General features: G+C 33.6%; 4 protein-coding genes and 1 long non-coding RNA gene across 6 annotated transcripts; 3 read left to right on the top strand and 2 right to left on the bottom strand.

The window, feature by feature from the left end:
* On the top strand, window positions 1-783 carry LOC135135479 (uncharacterized). The gene is made up of 2 exons (XR_010281564.1): window positions 1-357; window positions 438-783. It is a non-coding gene; the product is annotated as an uncharacterized LOC135135479 (long non-coding RNA).
* Window positions 784-3,578: 2,795 nt separating this feature from the next.
* LOC135135475 (nuclear receptor coactivator 5) lies at window positions 3,579-5,833 on the top strand. Of its 2 annotated transcripts, XM_064064539.1 has the most exons (5): window positions 3,579-3,904; window positions 3,956-4,840; window positions 4,890-5,110; window positions 5,165-5,310; window positions 5,373-5,833. In XM_064064539.1, the coding sequence occupies exons 2-5, from the start codon at window positions 4,023-4,025 to the stop codon at window positions 5,706-5,708; spliced, it is 1,521 nt and encodes a 506-aa protein (XP_063920609.1). In that variant the 5' UTR covers window positions 3,579-3,904; window positions 3,956-4,022; the 3' UTR covers window positions 5,709-5,833. The 2 variants fall into 2 exon arrangements, with proteins under 2 accessions (XP_063920609.1, XP_063920610.1); XM_064064540.1 differs by having other exon boundaries at window positions 3,610-4,840; window positions 4,911-5,110.
* Window positions 5,834-5,853: 20 nt separating this feature from the next.
* Window positions 5,854-19,150, bottom strand: LOC135135474 (cell division cycle protein 27 homolog). Its single transcript, XM_064064538.1, has 5 exons — window positions 18,941-19,150; window positions 18,785-18,860; window positions 18,586-18,733; window positions 12,422-12,959; window positions 5,854-7,962 (listed from the first exon to the last, which is right to left on the bottom strand). The coding sequence occupies exons 1-5, from the start codon at window positions 18,962-18,964 to the stop codon at window positions 6,295-6,297; spliced, it is 2,454 nt and encodes an 817-aa protein (XP_063920608.1). The 5' UTR covers window positions 18,965-19,150; the 3' UTR covers window positions 5,854-6,294.
* Window positions 19,151-19,297: 147 nt separating this feature from the next.
* On the top strand, window positions 19,298-21,144 carry LOC135135477 (zinc finger CCCH domain-containing protein 15 homolog). Its single transcript, XM_064064541.1, has 6 exons — window positions 19,298-19,619; window positions 19,688-19,889; window positions 19,936-20,171; window positions 20,220-20,474; window positions 20,524-20,751; window positions 20,800-21,144. The coding sequence occupies exons 1-6, from the start codon at window positions 19,548-19,550 to the stop codon at window positions 20,974-20,976; spliced, it is 1,170 nt and encodes a 389-aa protein (XP_063920611.1). The 5' UTR covers window positions 19,298-19,547; the 3' UTR covers window positions 20,977-21,144.
* On the bottom strand, window positions 21,066-22,608 carry LOC135135478 (mitochondrial cardiolipin hydrolase-like). The gene is made up of 2 exons (XM_064064542.1): window positions 21,614-22,608; window positions 21,066-21,410 (listed from the first exon to the last, which is right to left on the bottom strand). Exons 1-2 carry the CDS (start codon window positions 22,038-22,040, stop codon window positions 21,166-21,168), a joined length of 672 nt encoding a protein of 223 aa, XP_063920612.1. The 5' UTR covers window positions 22,041-22,608; the 3' UTR covers window positions 21,066-21,165.
* Window positions 22,609-26,184: the final 3,576 nt, after the last annotated feature.

The following is a 26,184-nucleotide window of genomic DNA, read 5'->3' as shown; positions in this document are numbered from 1 at the left end:
ACCTCCTGTATGGCCAGAACGATTTGATGTTTTCCCATTAGTTTAGAAGATTACCAACATCTGTCAAAAATTTGCGCCTGGTGGCACCATCTAGAGCTACCCGTGTAAGCTACAAAAGAAAACTTTGTTATCATTTTGTCGTGTTTTGTCAATGTTAACTCAGTTATCTGTCACCTGTCACTATCATCATAGATCATGAGCGGATCATGAGCAAGTTGCAACGAACACGCAACGAAACTAAAAACTAAGTAATAATATCAAATTATAGAAAACATAATTTTATTTCAGCAATTTAATTGTATATCTATAATTTTTATTTAATAATGAACGACAAAAACTAATTAACAACCAAAAACTGTAAGTTTAGTTTAATTTTAATATTTTCCTACTCAACGGTTTTTTTTGCATTGATTTTCTTTTCACAAGGTCCGTTTTAGTTGAACAAAAATTATTTAAGACCACTGTGGCAGCAGTTCTTATTATAAATTGGGAAACCTGCGTCCTATGGGTAGAACAATGAAAAATTGGATTTTGTACTAAATGTGCTGTGATAAGTTCTATTAACTGACTGCAAGGATTTTCCTTTTCAATGTGTGGTATTAGTAGATGTATAACTTCAGCCAGTTCTTTTAAAACAGCTACAAATTCGAGATTGGGATATGTCAGCCCCCCACGATCTTGTAAATTTATTAAACGCAATAAGGGTCCAGGGATGGTTTTAGTTAATAATGAAGACACGCAGTAATCACACTTAAATTTATCATTCATTTTTTTTATGATATAGCCCGCCAAAAAAGCCACTGATGCTGAATAGACAGTATTATCTGTTAACATCTGAACGTTGTGTAAATTGCGAAGTTGTTGTAAAGTTGTAAAAGGTAATACAAGATCAGAGCAGTGTTTATGATGTTCTTGCGTAGAAGAAGAAGAAGTAGAAGGAAGGATATGATGTTTACTAACGAAATCAACATTTGATGCGACATTTGCAGATTTTGAAGTTTTGATAATACCACATTTAAGAATTTGTTTTAATGCATACTCAGCTGCTCGAGCATCTGTGGCATCATTTGATCCACCTCTCAACCTAACATGAGAAAACATGGCTTCGATACAATCAGAACTGAAAGTTCGTGTTAGTACGTAGTAAAATCCTACTTCTTCAAGTAAGAATTTTACTGTAAGATACGTACTGCGGGCGATAAATTTTAAAGAATGCGCCGTTTCCTTGGATAAACCAGGCAAACCAGCTCGTTGAGACTGCACCTGAATGTCATCGATGTATTGAGGGAAATCATGGGTGAGCCAGTGTAAACGCTCATCTGATACATTGACATATGGTGCCACAGAACTATCCAAAGACCGTATATATTGGTTTTTGCTGCTAACGTTATGTATTTGGAAAAAGTGATGCATACATTCTAAATATTTCGTAGTTGCAGATACATTTTGGAATAGTTCATGGCCATTTTCATTTAAAAATTTTAAAGCAGCAGTTACAGATGGGTAAAATATCTGGATGGCTCTAAGGACATTCATTTTTTCTAAATTATTTGGAAATAGATGCTTTTTTGTCAGGAACTTCACTGGTTTGACTGGTAAATCTCTTTGTAAATCATACAAATCTGTTAAAAATGATGCAGAGATCACGCCATCAGAGGACATCATCTCATTTTGCAGGAATAAATTCCTCGCATTTTTTATGGCGTGACAATAGTCAAAGCTAAGAAATAAAGGCAAAGGAGACAAATAGGGGTGACTGATGACATTTTGAATGGTGCCATTTCCAAGAAGCTTAAATAATTTTACGTTCAATGCCAAATTGTCCGTTACAATGCGTATTATTAAAAATCCACAATCGGTAACTAGTTTTAAAATTTTTAAGGTTAAAGAATAAAATTCTTCAGCGGTAAAAGAAGAATGGAAAAAATATCCCGCTGGGATCGTGAATCTGGTCGTTAACCCATGCACAACATAACACATCATTTGATGAGCAATTTCCACCTGTCCTCCAATTGTGTTACTGCTGGATGTGCTTAAACCGTAAAGTCGATCGTCAGAACGACTGTAGATCAGTTTTTGTCTTATAGCCATGTCATCAATGACAAGGGAGCACACTCTTTCAATGGGATTTTTGAAATTGGAGACTTCTGTTGTTAATCTCTGCTTAATTAGTTCATTAGAACTGTTAATGTTTCCTAAATATCTCGCAATAGTTGTTTTGGATGGTATTTTCAATAAATTTCGTCTACAAAATTCATACCCTTTTGTAGAGCAAAATCTCCACACAGTACACAATCTGACCGAAGTTTCATTCCATCTTGGCACTTTTCGATTGTAATTAGTTAAAATATTTAACAAAAATATTGCTGTTTCGTCACCATTGGCAGCGTTTTTATTAATTTTTTCAAAAATTTTGTATTTTTCCGAATGCTTTTGTTTTTCTGCTTCCAAAATTTCAATTTTTTTGAGTGATTTTTGATATTTTTGAGTTAATGTACGTAATTTCGATGTTAAAATTTTAACGTGGTATTGTAAATTTAGAAGTTCAGTACCTGTGACATTAGTCTGAGTACCAGATTCTTGAGAAGGAGTGTCAACAAGAATATCAGTGGGAATATCAATAGGAGCGTTCTGGAAAAGATAGGAAAGGTTTATATTGGAATTATTTAAAATTGAAGTATACTCACAAATTCAGAAGGTACTGCTTTATTAGTTAATCTTGTTACTTTTTCAAAATTTTCAAAACAATCCGGTCGAAAGTGTTCCGCGCATATTAGTGTACGCTCTTTTATTTTTGATGCATCTAACAGAAAAATGATTAGTTATTTACTACATGAATGTTATAAATGTTTTATATTTATATACCGCAATAATTTTGAACTGCTTCAAACCATTGTTTTCTTAGTTTTGCTTCTGACGGAAATTCGAAGCAAGAAATATTAGTTTTCTTGCAAATAAAACACTTTCTCGTCATTTTAAAACTAATAAAATATTTATACGTTACTCAAAAATAATATTTGAAGTTTCAAAAATGTCAATGCTTGAATTCTACATTTCTGTAACAGATGGCGCTGCATGACGCAAAAAATCTGCCATATGTCGGTAATCCTGTAATTCAAATTTTTATCAAATCGTTCCGGCCATACAGGAGGTAACGACTGTCAGATGTAGTCGGCCATGGCATACTATTTCGTAGTAAATAAGCCTACTGGGATGCGTGTTTTATTCAACAAATTGGAGCGGCTTGTTTCCACACCTTACTTCTACCACCGTGGTACAAACCTATCTATTCTATGTACAACCGTGGACAGCAGATACAATTGGTTGCTTTAAAAACGGTACAAGAATTGACATATTTCATATTAATATTTACACTATGAAAAATAAATGTAAAATGACAAGTCTAATCTTGTTCCGTTTTTAATGCAACCAACTTAATTCCACTGTCAGGGCACAATAGCACACAATAGCACTCTGACATAAGGAACGTTTTGTTTTTGTATCATTATAACTGCAATAACACATCAAAAACTGTGGGAACAATAGTAACAGAAAGATCAAACGGTAAATTTTAAATTTCCCACTCACAAAACTGCTATGCCAAGCCGGTTGCGAACCTCTTATGATTCTGCGTCCCTGGCTTGTCTAATTTTTGCTGAGGGACATCTAGTTGTTTAATTTCTGTGTTGTTTATTTAAAAAGTAAACAGTAAATGTAAAATACATTGGAAAATTATTATGGACTCTGTGACCGAGGATTGTGAAAAAAATGTTTATGCATTGATCTAATCTAACAATATATGTATACACCAAGAAAACAAAACCAGTTCGAGTTTGTGTTTCTATAGGTTATAGATTTGGAATATATTTGCAATTAGTGAATACCTACATACCAGAGAAACCTAGTTGGTGAATTTATTCAGCTGTTCACGTCGTTACGTTTCTTCTTCTTTTAGTGTGTAAAAACTTTCATGTTCTGCAAGTTACAAATTATTAAAATAGGTGTATGAGAATCTGAACAACATGTATCGTACAGATAAACAGTTTATGACCAATCCTGCGACTGCACCATCTCGTGTATACATCGGTGGTCTTGCAAAAACTATTGTTGCTGCAGATTTAGAAGAAAAATTTAAAATACATGGAAGAATTTTGGGACTCGTGCTGCAAATGGGATTTGCATTTATTCAATTTGAAAATGAGGGTCAAGCTCAAGCTGCTATTAAAAATGAAAATAACACAATGCTTCATGGAAGAAAAATATGTGTAAGACAGGCCCTCGACAAGAGTCAAAAGGGTGCAAACAATCCAAACAATCAAAATAGGAGACAAGGTCTGGGTATAAATCAAGGACCCCCACAACAGTTACAAATACAAAATCAAGGGCAAGGACAAGCACAAGGGCCAAACCAAAACCAAGGTCCACCTGTTCCGCCTCCGCCTCAAGTTAACAATAACCCTCCTTCAACTCATAATGAATCGCAGCCTCCTCCAAAACAGTTTTCACAACTTACAGAAGAACTTCAAAAACCTGAACCAGAAAAAGAACCTTCAGTTGAACACCCTCCACCACAAGGCCCACCTAATATAGCCCCAAAGAATTCACAACCAGTGGTAGATGATGTTCCCAAAAATGATGGACCTCCAGAGAAGAGGTCTCGGAAAAGACGAATGAGAAGCAGAGACCGCTTTCAACAGCCTGTTGACATGTACAGAGATGATTCATACTACAGTCGAGATGATTATGTTCCACCTTCAGCTAATTACAGCAATCGCCCCCCTGTGCTTGATCAACCAGATAGAAATGATTGTGAAATCATTGTGGTCTCAAAACTGCTTACGTAAGTTATATTTTCCACCAAATACTATAATACTATTATGTTTGAAAAGTTTCAAATTAAACCGTTGCAGAAAGTATGCAGAATATATTGAACAAAGACTTAAAGGGCTGGGACTTATTGTTGATTTGCTATTTCCAAATGAGGATGTCCCTATTGGTCGCGTTTTAGCCAATATTTCGAGTAGAGGTTGTTTATATGCTATTTTGGTGATGCCACAAAATGAAGAACACAGAAGTTTAACTTTGAATATATTGCACGGTATCCCACAAGGTAAGACATTTTTAATTTGCAGTTAGTGTATGCTCTAATGAATTCAATACATAGAGCACCGAAATATGCCCATTGAAGATGCTTTAGTATTAATCACCAGAAACTTTGATGCTTACATGCGGGGCGATAAGACAGGAGTTGAAACTTTAGGACCAGGTGGAGTTCTAAATGTATCTGACAGACATCCGACATCAATGCAGGTATTAGGGAAATGAAACTTGAAAAGACAATATATTTTTTTTACAACTAATCACTTTTTCAGCTACTTCTGAACTTATTGGCGGAAAACAGACAAATCACATCAGTCCAGTATGATCGTGTGTTGAAATATTTACAAGAAAGGCGTGAAGTTCAACATCAACATGAAGTAGATGAAGGAGTTGATCAGACATCACAGGAATCTAATAGTAAACAGGCTGAATTACAAAGTCGTATAATGAATATATTAAATAAAGCCTCAAATGATCATCAGCCACCACCAGAGCCTCCACAGCCATCTGAGGTTGCACCACCTCTATTGAAAGATCCATCTGTTCAAAAAGCGCTAGATAGTTTATTAGGTGGTGAAATGTTTAAAAACATAAGTGTAGCATTGTAACCTGATAAATTTCGTTTATCGACTATGTAGATTTTTTTATTTGCAGTAGTTTTGAAATATTAATTAAAGTAAATGTATTATTGATTAAAATATTCAACAAGTGTAATAATAAACTGTGCACTAAAGTATACTTTTTAATTAGAGAACAAAATTTTTGCCGACGAAACGGGGTATGTTGTCGTAAATATTTTATTTGTTACATTGTCAAACTTTTTACACAAAGAGGAAACTAAATATAATGCAGTATAAAAAAATAATTCTATGGTTTCAAAATTACAATAATATAAATTTACACGTATTAAAAAAGGTTAAATAAAATCTATAATATACATCAGTACTGAAATCATACATTAATTCTCATGTCACATATATTTGTAAGGACATATCTATAATTTACGAACACATGTTTCACAATTTAGTGTGTTAACTTAGAGGTGCAAATAAAATATGAATCTACCTGTTGTTGAATAAAACTCAGATTTTGATAAAATTAACCAAACGTCTTGAAATTCGCAGTTTAATCACACATTTGTTTGAAATAAGAAAAATACTCTGTAAAAAAAGAATGAAATTGGTGTTCACAGTATTAAAAACTATCTTCACTATCGTCTGGAAGATGCTCAAAATTTAAAGCTTGCGGTTGCAAACCAGAAGTACTTTCAGAAGGAAAATCTTCATTAGCGGGTGAAGCAGGCGACTCTGCTGCTGTAGCACTTCTTCCAATGGAAGGGTCAAAAGCTTCTTTAATTTGACTGCTAGCGCCTTTCGGGTCTAAATCAGTTGCCCAACTAAAGTGCATTAACGCTAGATCCTTATTGCCTAATTTTTTATGAACTTTGCCTATTAAGTAATAAACTAGTGACTCTTTGGGGACCATTTCTTTTAATTCCTCCAACTCTTTTAATGCTTCTGCATGCCTGCCTAAGGCAAAATAAATAGAACTTCTGTGAAATTTACATAAAGGACTTTTTGGGTTATTTGTTATGGCTACGTTGAAAGTCTTTAGAGCTTTTTCAGTCTGCTTCAACGCGTGTTGAACAATACCTATATGGCACAGGACAACAGAACTTTGATGATTAATATCCAGTGCTCGAGAGTAATTTATTTCTGCCAAATGGTATCTTTCCTGTTTTGAATAAATTGTACCAATGCCAAACCATGCGTTATAATGTCGTGAGTCTAACCGAATTGCATTTCTGAAACAACTCATGGCCTTATCCAACTCTTCTGTTGTAATATACTCATGTCCAAGGAGTGTATAGGCGTAAGGAAAATGCGGATCCACTTGAACCGCTCTTTGGAAAAATTTAATAGCCGTGTCGTGTTCTTTGTGCAGTGAAAAACAATTCCCGCTGACGCACCAGGTAATAGGAGAATTTTTGTTTAGATTTATTAAATCTTGAGCTAATGCTGATAGGGCCACCTCTTTTTGTAACTGCCATAAAGCGGTTGAATAAATATCCATAAACTGTATTCTATACGGTTCCGAGTTGTGCACTCTACTAAAGTATTTAATGCTAAATTCATAATCTGAGAGCTCAAAATAAGCGAGACCCATCAAACAGTATACCCACGACGTTTCAAACTGATTTGGAGGCAACGAGTTTAGTTCCTCTATAGCGGCCTTACAGTCAAAATTTGATAAATTTAAATAAGCTTGCCCTAAATTTCTAAGAAGACACATTAACCCCTCTGCACTTTGCTTCTGCATTAAAATCGCTTGTTGGACACAGCTCTCAATACTATTACTACTATTATTACTTATTGCACTTTTTTCATTTTTTGTGTCTGTAGATGTGACTGTTTCACTTTTCTCTTTCTCAAGCTTATTTCTCGTGTTTAATTCTGTATACGTTGAATTTTTATTTAAATTGCATTTTGTAATTCGTTTCGTTTTTCTTGACGGCGATTTTGGTGTAGCAAATTTATTTTGGTTAGCAGATTTAGTATTTTCTTTGACTGAATAACTATTGCTAAATAAACGAGAACTTCGCCTTGGACAAGGCTGTACAGTTAGAGGTATTGTTGGAGTCTTCGTTACGTTGGTTGACTGACTAAACAATGGTTTACAGTTTGGAAGAATTTCTTTTCTATTCATTAACTGATCTACTTGGGCTTTCATTCTTTTGGCCAGTGACTGATGGTGATTATTCGATTCGGTGAGTTTTGGTTGTGAAACTAAATTAGGAGTTCCAAAATACGCGTCTGTAGTGGAGTTGTCGAAAAAGAGTCCAAAAGTAGGTTGAGGACTACCCTGTAACGGAAAAGTGAAATATGAAAATCAGGAAAAAATATCAGCAATTATACACTGATCGGCAAAAAAACTGGCCACTCTGAAAAATTTCGCAAAACCACTTTAAAAATTATTAATTTAACTAGTGATCGTTATTTTATTAAAGAACCATTTACTATTGACACATGTTGTATAAATGAGCAAAAAAAGAAGACATATAAACGCAGAATTCAATTTAATTTAACAAAATAACAGAAATAGACCAAGTACGAAATTTTCTTAATTAAAACAATAAAGGAGGCTGTTGTTGTAAACAGTCTTTTTCATCATTTGATTATAAGTTTGGCAGTTAAGAAATGTTTTCACCCGAAAACAATGCCGTTAACACTTACAGACGTCTCTCAAATTGTCGGTCTGTTTCTGTTATTTTGTTAAATGAAATTTAATTCTGTGTTTGTCTTCTTTTTTTTGCTAATTTATACATCATGTGTAGACAGCGGATTTCTGTCGGGCTACGTCACGATTATAGGTGGGGACGCGCTGGATCGCCGGGACTCAGTAGCGGGTGATAGATAATCATTAAATTTAATCGTCACTTATTCCATAAATACAATTAACGATTTATTAATCAAACGGCTAAGTAAATGAGAACTGGAATTAACAGCAGAGTGCAACGAAGCAGCGTTATTCTAATCTCAAATAAACGAAGTGCAGCCCGTAACTGCAATGAATTCCCATCCCGTACGAGCCGTACCGAGTTTGGCCTTGCCTAGCCCGACAGAAATCCGCTCTCTAATCATGTGTCAATAGTGAATGGTTCTTTAATAAAATAATGAACACTAGTTAAATTAATAATTTTTAAAGTTTGGTTTTGCGAAATTTTTTAGGGTGGCCGGTTTTTTTGCCGGTCAGTGTATTTACAAAAACATAAAGCAATCACCCACTCTCAACTTATATATTTTTTCTGAGACCGCTGACAGTAAGTTCTTCATTATTATTATTTATTCTTTAATTTAAGGAAGAAAGTAGTATAGTAGTTTTCCTAGTTTATAGGTGTCCTACATATAAAATTCCACTCTCATATCTTGAAAACAGGTATATGTTGAAATTGTGTAAACGCTATCGTTTTTAGCTTGAAAGGGGAAGCTTAATTTAGTATACTGGAAATATGATGATTGATGAAATTTGTACTTTTTTAAATTGCAACGTAATATCCGTTCGCAAAACTCCCGCACTGTCAGAATGACATTCTGTTGGTATGAGAAATAATCCCCTAAAAGATTTTTAAGTTTATATGATTACCGCCTTGAATTTCAAATTTTCAAAATTAATGAATGAAAAATCAAATGTTTATTAACTATTTTACCTTTTTGAGTTGCTGAAGTGTTCAATGTGTTTAAAGAATTTGTCAGTAATTCAAACAAATTGTAGCACCAGAAGCGTAGAAGTGGACAGTAAGGTCAAAAATATATATTATTCAAAAAAAGCTTTCGTTGTCGTTCGTGTGTCATACTCTTTCTTTACTTGAATTGATAAAAATATTCAATTAATGTGCTTTTGGACATTTTTATTTGACAAGTTATTTTTAGTTACTAATTTGTCACTAGATTGCAATTTTGCAACATATTGTACAGGTTTTTCGCATCTCACCACTGAGTACACTCAGGTCATTTTTTCCAAATCTGACACTGACAGTGCGGGAGTTTTGCGAACGGATATTATATTTTTTGAACGGCTTTTGATAGATCATAAAATATTTCCACTCTCTTTCAAGATATAAATAAGGCCTTGGAGTTCCATCCGGGACACCTGTATGTATATACGATAACGTAACATTTGCCAAATGCGAGAAAATGTATGAAAGTTTAGATAGAACACGCTGAAGCAAATTTGGAAGGAATTTATGACAGGTTAAAACACTGATAACGTGAGTTCAATACAAATTATGCAAGCGCTCGTCGATTTATTCAAACTGATCAATGATCATCAATACTCCCCTGAATAACAAGTTTTTTTCCCTTCTCAAACAAAACCTAACAAGGAGTACTGTCAACGGAACAAATTTGGGAATTCAGAATTTTACGTTTTTTTGATATTTCACAGGTCACAAAAAAAAGAAAATTTTTTGTTGTCATTTGCGTATTCAAAATTTCAAAAATTTATTAAGTAGATTAAATTATTCTTTATCTTAACTGGTTTAAGGTTATTTAGACAGAACTTGCCTCGCCCCTGAAGTAGTCGAAAAAACAGACTCTTCGAAAAATTATAAAATTTAATTTTGGGAATTTTATTTTTGTGATAACCCCTATAAATTAAAATAAACATATGTATGAAGTGTTAAAGTAAAGATAACGAAGCACGCTACATGCTATGCGTATTGCGTAACTTTTATGTGAGTTTTTTTATATAAAAAAAATTGTGACGCATTATCAATACTTTAACAAGAGTAACATACGAGGGCCCTTCAACAAAGACCAGGAGTGATTTTTTTTACAGCCCTGCATGAATAGCTACGAAAGGCTAAAAAGCAGAAAATATTATTGAAGTAGGCTTCTTTCACTGTGCAAAATGACACTTGTCACAAATTATTTATTTGAGTTTGACACAGCTCGAAAATTAAAACATTGTTATCGCGCCTCTAAAAATCGTCATTGAAGAAATGAAAGAGCAAAGATATGCGATTAAATTTTGCGTACGTCTCGGAAAATCTGCAACAGAAACTTTTTCTTTATGATCCGAAGATGAAGCAACACAGCACACAGTGGGTAGAAAAAGGAGGGCTACCACCCAAAAAAGCACGCGCGCAAAAATCTGCCGCAAAAGGTATGGTTATAACATTTTTTTATTACAAGGGTATAGTATATACCATATGGTCCCGCATGGTACTACGGTAAACGCAAATGATTACAAAGGAGTTTTGCATCAGTTGACGAAAGATCACATTCCTAGAAAACGACCCGAAATTAAGGGAAAGTGGAAACTTCATCACGATAATTCTCGTCCGCACGTGGCTAATGTTGTGACTGAATTTTTGATCAGAAAAAATATCAAGTGTATACCGCATCCTTCGTATAGCTCTGATGTAGCCCCATGCGACTTCCATTTGTTCCCCCAAGCAAAAAAAAGCTTAAAAGACGACGGTTTCAAACAGAATTGGATGCTGTTAAGACTTTAGAGGCGATTTTAAGCAGGCTCTCAAAGAATGGCTTCCATCATGTCTTTAAACAATGACAGCATCGTATTACTAAGTATTACTGTTCAAGATTAATAAAAAGGTTTTGATAGTACTAGTCCTAGTCTTTGTTGAAAAACCCTCGTATGTAATTGCAGCGTAATAGTAATAATAATGGTATTGTAAACATAAAACTGTTTAATATAAGAAAAGATTTCAAATGTAAGCTCCACAAAAAAATGTAGTCTACTGGTGATTTTCCGAAAATATACTAAATGCCATTGGAAATGTAACACTTAGAAATTACCACAGTTCATCTTAGTTAAGGTATATGATTTTTTGTATCCACGCTAATATGTCGGAGCAAATTTGGTAAATTTTCGTAATCAATATTATTACAAATTTCTTCATATTTCCCAAATGGATTTTCTCTATGTACACTTAGTGACAAAATCTATCGAAAGTTTTTGACGTGACAACGTCTTATAATTCGATTGAGCCGGCTGCACGCACGAAAAAACATGACTCATGCGGCGTTACCTCGCTCTGAGGCGTTCCATGTAAGGCTTGAAGTGCAAGCGAGAACGCGGAACGAGCGACAAAGAGGCACAATCGGCCTTCGCGTTCGGCAGCGTTCGCCATCCGTCTCTCTCCTACTTGAGTGAGCGATGCGTCTGCGTGGACAGCTGCTATACATTTACATGTTTTGGTCGAGTATCAAGTGCAGTGAAAAGTGAATGTAGTGTCAATTTTTTCAAGACACATTAAACTCGAAACACTCCCTTTCATTTCCTACTTTTCCTATCATCGTCCTATTCTCAACAGAATAACACAGATTGCAAGAAATTAAATATTACACATGTTTAACAGTTGTAAAACAATTGCTCAACGCACATTTATACTTGTAAAAACTATTAAATTGTAAAAAAAAATTGACATAATTGTATTTATGCGTATAAATAAATCTAACTTGATCAATTTCATTGTGATTTCTAATTACCTCCTTCTCTATATACATACAAATCTATTAAACAAATGAAATTAAAATTTTCTTTTGAAAAATGCTACCATTCCATCAGTATTTTCTTAAGACGTTGTCACGTTCAACTATCGTCAGTAAACCGACTTTACAGACAACCGATTTTTTAAAGTAAAAAAATGTGCATTAAAATGTAAACAAAGTGGACAAAACTATTACTACATTTAATAAGTTGCTTTTAATGACACGTCTGCAGTCCCTCGCGCATGGTGAAATTTTGGATTATTGAAAAGTCACGTTGAACTAGTGATGACATATCTCAAACTTACGTTACTAGCAGGTTCTATACGAGGCCTCATTGATTTCACTCTGGGACCAAGGGGAACACATCCTGAAAGCCACACAGGCTGAGTGCACAAAGGATTTTCATCTGGAGTACATATTTTTGTGCTCGAATTTAAAGTTGGGTTAAAATTTACAATAATCTGTTGGGGCGGTGTACCGTATGCTTCTTGATTATCTTGATTTGGAGTACTATTTGTTATAATGACACTATCAATATTATTAATGTTATTTCCCTGGCACATCGGCAAATTTTCGATACCCGAAATTTGGAATAAATTTTGAGGGTTCGGTTTATCTCCAATTTTGCATAAATTTTCAAAACTTGACCACTGAAATGGATTCAGCTTTAGAGCTCTTCTCCATGCGTCTATGGCCCTTGGTTTTCTTTCAGTTTTGGCTGCTATATTACCCAACAAAGACAAAGCGAATGATGCCTGTTCGCCATATTCGGCAGCGATGTCGTCGAAATTATCTGATGTAGCACTAGTTTTATGTAGCAACGCTGCTTCAGCTTCAGCGTATCTGAAACAATTAAATGAAATTAATTATCACATATTAATTTAATACAACTGCATTTTTTCAAAGAGTAACAATATTTTTTTTTAAATAACTTTCAACTGGATTAAGAGTAATTGTTAATAATTCTTGTATTTAATAATTTTAAAAATAAAATCACAAAAGAGATGAATGACGACCTGTTTTCCAAACATTTTTAATACACAATGATTGCTTATTAAAATATACTGCGTTGAATGGAAACTAACACCCAAAACAGTAGGCAGATTTTAATAAAATTTGGTACATTTATGAAACGGCATCCCAAGCCATCTGAGAGACGCTAGTTAATGGAGGGAAAGTTAGTCAATGGGAGGGTGTTCCAGTGCTGACAATCTGTTTCCCATTTGATCCCATACGTGTTCAATGGGTGATAATCTGGAGATTTTAGTCGCATTGGCAGTAAACTGACATTTTCTTGTTCAAAATAATAGTAATGGTTATTGAAATGAAGCAGTAATGTGGAAAGCAAGTGACTAATGTCAATTCTTAAAAACCCTGGACATAAAACAATTAACCCTTAAAATCTGAAATTGGTTTAAGATTTGTTGTGACGACCGACGTGCTATCCCCAACTTCGCCGGACCAGCGCTGATTCCTACACCGACTGTGTTAAAGTACACTCAAACGAAGATAAGCATAGCGAGTCATCACCATCTGTCAAGAAGAATTCGACCAGTGGCGGAACATTGAGTTTAATAAAGGATTGTTTATACACAATTTTTTTAGATTTTGATTATATTCGCTGTGTATCTTTATTTTAAATTTTATAATGGTATTAATATTGAACAGAAAAATTGGTCGAAATTTATTTCGACAGAACTTCCCTCACTCCAAATCCAACAAATCCCGTTTCTTTGAGAACTTATAAAATCAGATTATGCGATGTTTGTTTTGTGATAACGTCTGTAAAGTAAAAACCAACAACATAAATAATACCCCCGCAACTCCTGCGCCGCGGGGGTGCAAATTGCAAGCACGGACAACATCAAATATATTTAAAGCAGATAACCAACGACAAAAACTGGCCACTCAGTAATAATAAGCTTTAGCTTCAAGTGTTTGTTTATACGTCCGAAGAATGTCTCACGTAGAAATTTGTTTGATATGAATGAATCGCCTCAAAACAGAGAACTAAAGTTATTAATTAAGCCACAGTCGTACAGAATGTTCTGAATATTACTGTTATAATTTTTATTAAATAAAGACGTGCACGTTCTCGAGAAAATGGGGTAACTCGCTCTTAAATTGATCAATAAAAAAATTGTTATAACATGATAAACATGGATAATGCACAGCGCGAAAAAAAAGAAACGGCGAAGTTTGACATTATACTGTGATATTTTTTGTGAACATTTGGCCGTTTAGGGAAAAACTCAAAAATTATTAAATAGTAGACTTATACAGAAATTGTACCAAATTTTATCATCGTTGACTTTGTATAGAACACTTTTCGATAGGATTAACCGTTGCAGAGTAATTTTTTACATTTCATTTCAATTTTTCATCCCTTAAATTCAAGGTGGCGGCTCACGTTCCCATTCCTCAAGACCGAAAACTTATATTTTATATCACTAAAACAACATATATCAAAATCATTACTACCCTACCTTTTGTAGGGCAAAAGTATTTATTGACTGCACTATGAAGTCTACTGGCGATTTTATTAGATAAATAACTTCTGAAACCACTCGACTAATTGTTGTGAGATTTTAAATGTCTTTTTAGGAATATCGTGTAGCTGACTTAACAAATATTTGATGATTAATCATTCCCACCAACAGCATATATCTTAAGAACAGATTGATTTAATTTATAATTAAAAAAAAGCTTTCAATGCATTTTTGGTTGCAATTTTTTATTTTTTACGCTTTCTGCTCACATTTTTCGCTGAATACTGTACGATTTATGCCCCTAGTTCTTTAACTGAAGCGGCCAGAACATCGGTTCACTTGAGCCAACGAAGCCAATCACAGACACGGATTTCCATGACTCACCTCAGCATTTTCGGCGTACTACTTAAACCATTTTCCCATTTATTTTACGGAACGGTAGGGGTGCGGGGTGCGTGGGTAATTAGCATAAAGGTGAATAAAGGCCCACGTGTATGTATTTCGTGTTGTTATCTCTTTCAGAAGTACAGGTGAGTGAAAACTGAATCCCGAGTACGATATCGTCATGTTGTTTCTTGAAACGCCGTTTTCACGGCGAACTGAACGTCGACAATTTTGGCTAAATATCGAACAGTCAAAACCGTTAATTCATTTAACTTCCATTGATAAGTGACAGAATCGTCAGTACTCCAGGTCTTTTAAATCAATTTGGCACGAAACATATAAATGGCTCTGCCGTAGTATTTATGCTGAAAGTCTATATTGTTGCCGTGTCTCCTCTTAGGCAATGTAAAACACACATGGACGACGTCTCCGGGATATAACGAAATTCTTTAAATCGTTAATTAACGATTTAAAGAATTTCATTCGAAGTGCAAAGTTACATGAAAGTTCCAAAGTACACATTAAAAATTTCATAAGCCTAAAACGTTTAGAAAGGAACACAACAACTATTGCCAAATCTCTCTAAGAAGGTGCTAGTTTAAACAAAATTTTGACTTGTAAAAACATTGTTGATTAAATCTATTATGGGTGTTATTATTATTATTATTAAGACCCACCACTGACCCGGAAATGACCGGCATTCAGGCAAAGACTTCTATCATTACGGGTACTAAGATCAAATAATGATATGCATTGATTAGATTAACAAAACAACTTTCGAGATTCTAGAATTACAGCATACAAATTAGTCTGCTATTATTCTCTAATCTCACCCCATCCCCAAAAGTCTAGCATAACTATCGATCATTTATCCGCACATCACTTGGAAAGTGACCTACACTACTCTGACCAACTGGTGCTAATCTAATCTGACTGACATGATCAAACTGTTCGAGAAACTTACGAACAATATGACATGTTCCTAATAAAACAGCTTTTTGAATTTTGACAATTATTGAATCATTCAAATGCAAAGACTTTAAATTCTCAACTAACCTATTTGGGACTACACACTACACCTACATTGAGATAACTAAGGGTAGAATTGAAATTTTTTTAAGATTCAACATGGATTTCATTTCTATCGATAATTGTAGATATTTTGAAATCTTGGTGTGGTAGGTTTGAATAATGTTGTTTGTGTTAGGAATAGCCGTCACTGGTGTCATCTCTAAATTTTTCAAAGTAAATCCTGTTTAAATTTTATAAAATAATACACTTTTATATTTGTGGTTTATGAGTCCAGTCCGTCTTTAGATAAAAAAAAAATTGAAATAGTACATTTTACAATTTAACCTAAAAACTGCAAACCCAATGCTCTAAGGTCTTGCAAACGTTTTAAAGTTATCTTGAACATGGTAAATTGCTAATCGAAATTTATCCATGTCTCCTCCAAAAATATCATGACTTCATCTCATGGATAAATTTCGGCTGGATAAAGTTGGGTAGGTTCTGGATTGCTGTCAAAAATACTAGGTAAATGTCCTTTAAACTCGAGCATAGTCGGTCCAGGGCACCTCTTGATTTCCCTGATTCTCCTGACCGCTCCTATTGCTACTAAGATTCTAAATGTTCTTTTTTATTGACAACAAATTTAATTTCTTAACAGTCTCTGTCAAGAAAAGGCGCTATTGGTTTGTGTTTGTTCATTCTTTTTAAATCTTGAAAACGATAACAAATAGCATGAAACGATTTTTAGCAAATCTACGATACCACGGTATATGTTAAAACTGGAAATAGGTAAAAATGGACTTAAGTACAAAAATCACAAAAACAAATACCAAGGTAACTTAAAGTTAGCCAAAGTGGTTAAAAGGTTGAAAAAGGATGGTAAGTTTTATATTACCCATGGTTGGATGTTACAAGTTAAGTCTGATCACCAACGCGCGGAATTGTATCTCATACGCTAGATCCAGTGCTGTCTCGGCGATAGTTTGATTACAAATATATTTTTCTTTTGGATTATATCAACATAATGTAACATTTCAAGATCACAAATCTGCGGTCCTGTGGTTGAAAAATTAAAAAAGGCATCGAGTATTATTTTTTGAAGTAATATAGTAATATAGAAGTAGTTTTTTTACCAGCTGTAAACACTCCTAGCGACGCACTGGCTACGACCTTGTCGACCAGATCAAAGCGTCCCCGCTACTCGCCGTAAAACACACCTTACTTCAACTGGGGGATTGCAGCGGTGAGATAGAATCCCGCGTACTGCTGATCACTGATCAGAAAATTTTCATATTTATGTAAATGTAAATTAAAATATATTGCCAAAATAAGGAATCAAAATGTTCAGTTTGAATGCTTTTCTTTTTCCAAAATTGTGAAATGAAAGAAAACTGTACAAAATCTACAAATTTAGTTCTTATTGCTGTAAAATCCACTAAATTAAGACGCTAGTTAGATATATTAATGCAAAACGTAAAATTTCAATTTTGTCTAGAATAAACTAGAAATCAAAGAAAACGTACTATATTAATGCTACAAAGCAATGCATATTTTTCCCACTTTTAACAAATTGGTATCACGTGTGGTCTACTAGATCCAAGTAGTGGGACAAAAAAAAATAATTAATTTTTAAAATTATTGAACTACCATGATCCAAAAGTACGATTCATATTTGTCTGTTCTTCTAACACTTAATAATACCCAGTCAGTCATGTTTTTTATGCTGTAAAGAAATTAACTTGGACATTGATTCTTTATTAAAAGGAGTCGATACACTACAGCTGATGTGAACTATGTATGTGTGCATGTTCAAAATGTGAGATCTGTTATTAATAAAAAAATATTGTAATTTGAAATGTAGGACCTACAACGTTTACAACATGTTGTTTTTTTTCAGCACTTTATTAAAAATTGTTCATGATCATATTTGTGTGAGGTTTTTAACTATGCAGCTGAATTGACGGTGCATTGTCTAAAAAAGAAATAAAAATATTATTAAAACCCACCTTGAAATTATGAACATTTCTAAAAAGTGCTCTTGTAAATATCATATCCTAAATTTGAAATATGCTCCTTTTTATAAAAACTAATATGTAATTTATACAGTGTTTTGACATCTCATAAGAGATATAGGTAGCAACTCCTCTTATGGTTTCATTGCAGGTAGTTGTGAGTATAAGAATTGGTATCTTTATAACACAAAAAAAAACAAAATTAATCGCTGGATTCTGAAATATTGTAACTAAATTACCTGTGACTGAACGGACCATAGTAACCACCTTAGTGAATGCTATTACTTACTACCTCCTGCAATTATTTAACTTGGTGTTTGTTGAATTTGTTTTAAAATAACTCTTTTTTCTTAAACAATTTACCTGCTACTATTACATGTACTGCCAAATAATAACCATTAATGCAAAAGTTTAACAATGAACTTTTAAAAACATAGAAAAAATGTATGTACACAACATTAAGAAACAAGTGCAACTATTACTTTGTGAAGTATACATTTTTCATTAAAAAATGAATAACATATTCAAACCAATCAAATGTTTCAGCTCTAATGTATGTTTGTTCATACTTACTTTTCTAGATCATAAGCACATATTCCAAACAAGTATCTACATTGTGTTGAAGCATCTGTTCTTTCTTTGAGTATGTGGTATGCATGATCCTTTTGACCACTTCTGTAATATGCCGTTGCCAAAAGGTATAAACTATCATCAGACTTGACTACAACAAATACAAAAATAGAAATATGAATTCATATTCTTTTTAACAAACCTTCAGCATACAATCTCTCTGACAGAAAAACAGCATCAGAATAATCATAATGATTCAAGCAGTGCCATATGGCAGCCTAAAAAATAAGTAAATATATTTCAACAATTCATAGTTCAGACTGTAATATATATTTTGAAGAGGTTAACTGGAAACTACCTGTACGGGTTCCTGTACGATCATTTTATATATTCCTCACAATGTTAGTTCATTAGGTTTACTTAGATTTGAGCCTATGCATTAGATATAGACGACTATTAAACTGAAACACATTTATTTAAAATTATTTTTGATTTATTTGACGTTGAATCACAAATGCTGCAAAGTCAACGGCCATTTTAACTTGGATCAATTTATAAATAGCAATTGCCAACTAAAAAGACACAAAACAAAAAAAACTAAATTAAACCCCAATTGGGAATATTATTAAACTAAAAATACCTATTTTAATTTATATATACTTTTTGTTTAAATGAAACTAGGAATATGTTGAAGTCATGTTTTAAATTTTTACAATAGTGTTTAAACTGAAATATGTCAGTGAGTAGGATGCTGTTGGTAACACGGTAGTAAAACCCTAAAATCAAATGTGTTAAAATTTCCCTAAAATAATTTTGGCATCTGTCAAATTCTGCACAAAATCTTGAATTGTGAGGTCTGTCATAATAAAAAAGACGTCCATGTGGAAAATATTTTAAGTAAAGATCGCCTGTGTTATACCAAAAAACGTATTTCGTACTACATTTGATTGTACAACTTGTGTAAAATGCCACCGAAACCCAAGCCAGCAGCACCAAGTAAAAAAACTGAACAAAAGAAAAAGGAAAAAGTGATAGAGGTATGGTTTTGTAAATGCATGAATTTGTTGTATGTATATATAATTAATAGCCCTATAAATTTTAAAAGGACAAGACATTTGGCTTGAAAAATAAAAAAGGCGCCAAGCAACAAAAGTTCATACAACAAGTGGAAAAGCAGGTGAAAACTGGTGGACACCATCCTGTCAAAGATGATGGCACGAAGAAATTGGAAAAAGAGAAAAAGTTGAAAGAACAGAAAGAATTAGCAATATTGTTTAGGCCCGTTCAAACCCAAAAAGTGGAAAAAGGTTTTTAATTCTACATAAAATGCTCAGTATTCATTGGTTATTGTAGGAACTGATCCCAAGTCTGTAGTTTGCGCATTTTTCAAGCAAGGGCAGTGTGGTAAAGGAGATAAGTGTAAATTTTCTCATGATTTAAGTATAGAGAGAAAAGCTGAAAAGAGATCACTATATGTTGATATGCGAGATGGTGAAGATGAGACCATGGAGAACTGGGATGAACAAAAACTGATTGAAGTAATAGAAAAGAAACATGGGAAAACTGGAAAGATGCCTACAACTGATATTGTATATAATGTGCTAAAAATATTCTTGTTGTTAACAAAATGTTTTTAGATCTGTAAACATTTTTTGGATGCTGTAGAAAAATCAAAATACGGTTGGTTCTGGCAATGTCCTACAGGAGAAGGATGTATTTATAGACATGCTTTACCACCAGGATTTACACTGAAGAAGGATAAAAAGAAAGATGAGAAAAAAGATGAGATCTCATTGGAAGATTTAATTGAAAAAGAAAGAGCAGCTTTAGGACCTACTCAAACGAAGGTTACTTTAGAAACGTTTTTAGCGTGGAAGAAACGGAAAATTCAGGTATGATTTGAATTTTTGTTGGGTACTTATCTCGACAGTTTTTCATTAGGAAAAGAAAGATGTGGCAAAGAAAGAAGAAGATAAAAAACGTAATGACTTTAAAGCAGGAAAACAAGTGGGTCTCAGTGGCCGAGAAATGTTTAGTTTCAATCCTGAGATGGCTATACAAAATGATATGGATGATGATGAAACCATTGACTCTTATACATATTCTGACAATGAAGATGATGGTGTAGATTATAAAGAAATTAATTTAGATCTTATTAGTGCAGAGGAAGTAAGTCATGTGCTGTTATATTTATCTGTTGTAAAAATAAATTTTCAGGTGGATGGAACTGGTACTGTGGCCCCAGATGATAGATTACAAGCAACTTCCTCAGCAGCAACAAATGGTGCAGAGCTGGATGGTGCATCTGCAGTACCAATCAATGAAAATTTGTTCCTTGAAGAAGATTTGGAAGCCTTAGATGAAGAACTAAATGATTTAGATTTAGAAGAATAAAATTGGGCTGTAGTGTTTAGCCTTCAAAATATTTAATTTATTCAGCTTCCTCTAAACTCGCAAGTTGAGGTAATAAACGTTGAATCATCTTTGTTACAAACCTGATTTATTAAAATAAACATGTTCAATTGTAAGCAGCAATATGAATATACTTTTGTTACAAAATTATACTCTCCTTGATTTGTAAACTTATAACCTAAGCACATTTGACTCCTCAAAAGTATTCCAGAGGACGTTAAATTCCTTGCTATACTCGCGAATCATGTGTGGATTGTTGGTGATTACGACAAATTCAAAATTGGCTACACAACCTTGCAGAGTTAAATTTAGGGACCCCAAAAACAGTTTTTGTAAATCTGCATCTTCTGCATCAATAAGACAATATTTGTGGTGCATAAATGAGTCATTGCAGGGTGGTGTTCTCACGTCAAAACCTTAAAGATAAATGGATTTAAATTTTGATGGTGCTTATGGATCTTGTTAACATAATTAAATTTTCATAAATTGCTTTTAAACTCAAGAATGGTTTTAAGATATAAACCATTTGTTTTTAAAATATATACTCTATGTATAAACGTTGTGTAGTTCACTGTACAATTATGAAAATTTGTTTAAATTAATGTGCTTAATTGCTTACCATGTGTATTCTTCAACAATTTCATTTTTGAATGCTCAATTCTTGAAGTGATATAATCTGTAATTATTCGTACTGTGATTCCTCTCCTTTGCGCTTTAATTAACTCATCTGCTACTTGTTTCAATGTAAGATGATACATGCACATTGCTATTGATGATTTAGACGATGATAGGCATTTTAAAAGAGTTTGCAAATATGTGACAGAGCAGTTGTTGCGACATTCTATGTTATTGAACATGTGCTCTTTACATTTATTATTGTCTGTCGTCCAAAACATACAGTGGTAATAAGAGTTATCAAATTCACGTTGCTGACTTTGAAGTTTAAGTAATTTGTTTCTATATCGTTGTTTAATCCAGTAACTTAGAACCATTGGAATTATTGTGGCACTTACTGCAAATAATATTCGGTACATCACATTTTGCATTTTGTCGAAATACAAAATTATTATTTGATCACAAAATATTTCAATTTAGATTCTAAAAGACAATAAAATTAATCACATATTAATTGCACAATGGTTTAATCTGTGGGTTGTTTGAATATGGCCTTATGCCATTTTATCAATGGTTCATACATAACACGAATCCAAACATTACCGCCTTTCCTGGAACGTAGAACACAATCAGAATTTATCACAAATACCAAAGTGCAAAGTGATCTCTCGTGACCATCAAGTCAGCACAACAAAATCAAAACCCACGTTATGTAAGGTTGATACTCATATGATCAACACGAGGTTATAAAATATGTCAGTTAAAACTTGAAAACTTCACGTAATAAGTGTCGTAAGTAACATACGCAGTGCAGAAATAGACGCAAGCGTAAACAAGCAAAGAAAGAGCAAGATTAGTTAATAAAAAACCTATCATATCTGTTAAATGACTTTTTCTTCACGTTCGTTTAAAAAAGTATAACAGTTTTTATTAATTTTTGTTTATAAAGGATGCGTTTATTTCATCGCACTAGAAGCGTGAAAAAATGTGTCGTAGCGCGTCATTTTTTAACGGAAGATATGTAAACGCAAAACATAGAAGCTTGCCGTTGCTATGACGATTCATCAACACATTTGTCAGAAATTCAAATGCATCCAAAAATTTTGTAATTTAATCCTTATTTATTGTAAGGGCCTTGTATGGTACAAGAAGACATTCTTCTGAAGAAATTGTACAGACGACAAATACGGCTACATTTAATATTATCTATGCCTCAAAATAAAAAGTTTTTGAAATTGTTGAGTTTTGTTACGAACGTGAAAAAACATTTTGTATGCAATTTGTGAGTAAAGTGACTTTTTCACTCGCCGTCGGCTCGTGCGGCAAATTTTCCTTCTCGTGAAAAACGGTATACTTTACTGACTAGTTGCATATTAACTATTTTATGACTGCTATGACTTTTATGAATAAAGAATACTGTCAAGCTCTTATGAATAGTTAAAAAAGTGCTATTCACAGAACACTCGTTCTACTATTTATTATAAGCTGCGCATGCGTTATGCAGTGGTGACGCTAAGAGGGGGACATGGCCCACCCGTTGGCACACCCTGAGACTTGTGAAATTGTTGATAGTAAAGTAAAACTGGGTAAATAATTATAACGGGTGTTCATTTGAAAAATCACTCAGAGTAGGGGCTGGAATTTCATTTAACGCATTTGTTTGATTTTAAATAACAATAAAGAATTCAGTTGAATACTTAATAAAAAATCGTCCTCTGTCTTACGACGGTAAAATTTTCGTGCAAAATTTAAGAAGAGCCACCCCTGATTTATAAAAAAAAAGTGTTATGCAAGCTAAGTATGCAAGTGACGCATCTCAACCAAAACGAGTCTGCTTTCCTACTACCAATATTTCACCAAAAAAATTATCAACTTAAAGATTGGCATTCACTAATTCCCAAAAGGAGCTACCAAACTACCAACAAAAAAGAAACAAAGACAAACGTGGTTGTCTATGTTTCTTAATTTTTTAAATTTATTTTTCAAATTCAAATTACTCAAATGCGTTTCGTGTCGCTCTTCCGTTGTTTTTTTTTCAGCGCGAAATCTTAATTCAAGTTGGGTCACCATATGGGTTAAATTCTTTTAATACTTGGTACCTGTGAACCACTCATAACTAAAGTGCACTGCCTCTGATCCTCTGTTGTTAACCGACTGTTCCCGATGTAGTACAGAAAGGGTCATAAATGGATCTTGCCTGGTACTCTTTTGCCGGCGTTTCTTTAACATTGGTTAAATTAGGCATACTCCCTCCTGTCATTCTACCTTCATGATGCCTACATATCTATGTACAGTTGCGAGCTTAGGTCATATAATAAATAGATACCACCATGCCGTGTTCTTTCCCTAGGACAGCCTGTGACGACATCCTCCTGTCACACATCTCTCTCGTGCATGGAGGGATTACAATGAAGCTATCCTTGCCTGATCACTATTTGAATTTTGCGCGCCTAAATTTTAGGAAGTATGTCTGAACTAACTTCGGAAGAAATATGTTGACAGCTTGATTTTATAAATAATTCACAGTAGATAACGAAAGAAATAGTAAATTATTGGGCAGCAATTGTGATCCTTTATGACTACATCACTTAAAATAGGATCTTTGTTCTAAATTCTAAAATTGTTTTTTGTACAACAACTCGAAAGAGAGGTGTTAGAAGAAACATCTGTCAAAAGCCATTTCTTGCGCTGGTGCGGTACAAGGATGGAAGTGAAATAGACATATACAGATGAAATGCATATAACAAAGATGAAGATGTGGTGATGACACAAGGATAGCATTATACTACTCCCCTTGACGTAGAAAACGACAACAGATAGCTTCATGTATAGTCACAGCTTTCAGTTTGAGTATTGGTATCTATTTATTATAGTTATGATCTAAGGTTGCGAGTACGATGTCATTTCATTTCACTGATTTTATAAGAAGTCATAGGCGTACGTAGATTGAAAATTAAAATGTCAAGACATTTTTCACATATGCATATTATCTTAAACTTAAACGCTACTGTTGTGTCATTTTGACATAAAATATCCGCAACTGTACGATAACCTTATAATAGACCACGGCCGTATATAGACGCAGACATTTAGTGCGTTCATGGTTTGACGTTTAAAGTACTTTACAGCCGACCCTTCATAAAACTTAGCAAATGCAAACTATGCCACGTGTCAAGGACGGCCGAGACAGTACTGCCCTGTGCTTTTACCAAAAATGGTCTTTTCAGGTAGGTTATCAGTAAGCGGGTTTAAGAGCCGTTTGACACGGGACTAATTTTCGTACTAAATTGTATGCGAGAAATTATAACCAGTTCTAAATAAATTCTTGTATACAAGCAGGCGCGCGCATTCTATCGCTTACAATTTAGTACGAAAATTAGTCCCGTGTCAAACGGCTCTAAGCCATTCGGCTGTGACAGCCTACTGAATTATAATGGGAGTTAAATTGGTGTGAAGCCATAAACGCACTAAATGTTTGCGTCTAGTATACCTGTAATTTTAGTACTGCTTGTCGTTTGTCATTTTAAATTTTGACACATACATGTCACTGTATATATAAATTGGATTTGTTTTATTGTACTTTTGGGGACGAGGGAAGTTTTGTCTAAATAGCTTTAGACCATTCTTTGCAAATTGTATTTTTAAGTATTATAAATCAGAAAGATTTTATTAAAATGAGGTTTAATGCAGTAATACTAAACCCAGTTTAAATTAGGTATCGGCATACAGTTAAATTAAGAGTGTTATATAACGTTGATCACTAGTGTAACATGTAACAATAACAAAATAGAGGATCTACATGAACAAGTCTATTTATGAGTTTTTGAATATTAAGGACCATAAGACAATTTCATTTCTGTTAAAAATGGAAATGCCAAGATGAAGCTAACGATGTTTTTTTTCTTTAGAGATTTTCAAATAATATTTTAGTAAAAATTAGTTTTAACTCATTAACTCATATTTAAAAAAGTAAAAGTGAACTTAGTTCTGGTAGTCCTATGATTGTTTATTAAAAACTTGTGATAAATAAACTTTTCCACTAAAGAGCCTATATTTTTGTTGCTAAGTAAATCTTGGTTGAAATTTATATTGTAATACATTCGTTTATCTGTGGTACTTTCCTGGTAGTATATATGTTACAGCTAATATCCGAAATCCGTTATTATGCATAATAACTAGACATTTTAGGAATTATGCGTAATAACTAAACTTATCAGTTATTATGCATAATAAGCGGAAACATTAGGAATTATACATAATAACTGAAATTTTTAGTTATTATGCATAATAACGGAAACGTTTAGGTAGTATTGATAATAACTAACAGAGGAACAGGAATTATGCATAATATTTTCAAAAAAGCTACCCACCCTGCCTCGCTTTCCCCTACATATCACATGTACAGTTGATTTAAAAAAAAAGGGACAAATTACAGTTACATAAACGTCATATTGCCATTGCTTTTCATTGATCTATGAGAACCTAAATTGCTCATCTTGTCCCGTTTTTTGTGAAATTAGCTGGACATGTTAGGCAATATGCTTAATGACTAATGTTTCAGGTATTATGCATAAT

The sequence above is a fragment of the Zophobas morio genome, unplaced genomic scaffold (assembly GCF_036711695.1).
Source record: "Zophobas morio isolate AGI-343-1 ecotype UQ-CSIRO unplaced genomic scaffold, CSIRO_AGI_Zmor_V1 ptg000024l, whole genome shotgun sequence".
NCBI lineage: Eukaryota > Metazoa > Arthropoda > Insecta > Coleoptera > Tenebrionidae > Zophobas > Zophobas morio.
This window is presented reverse-complemented; position numbering and strand designations above follow the sequence as displayed.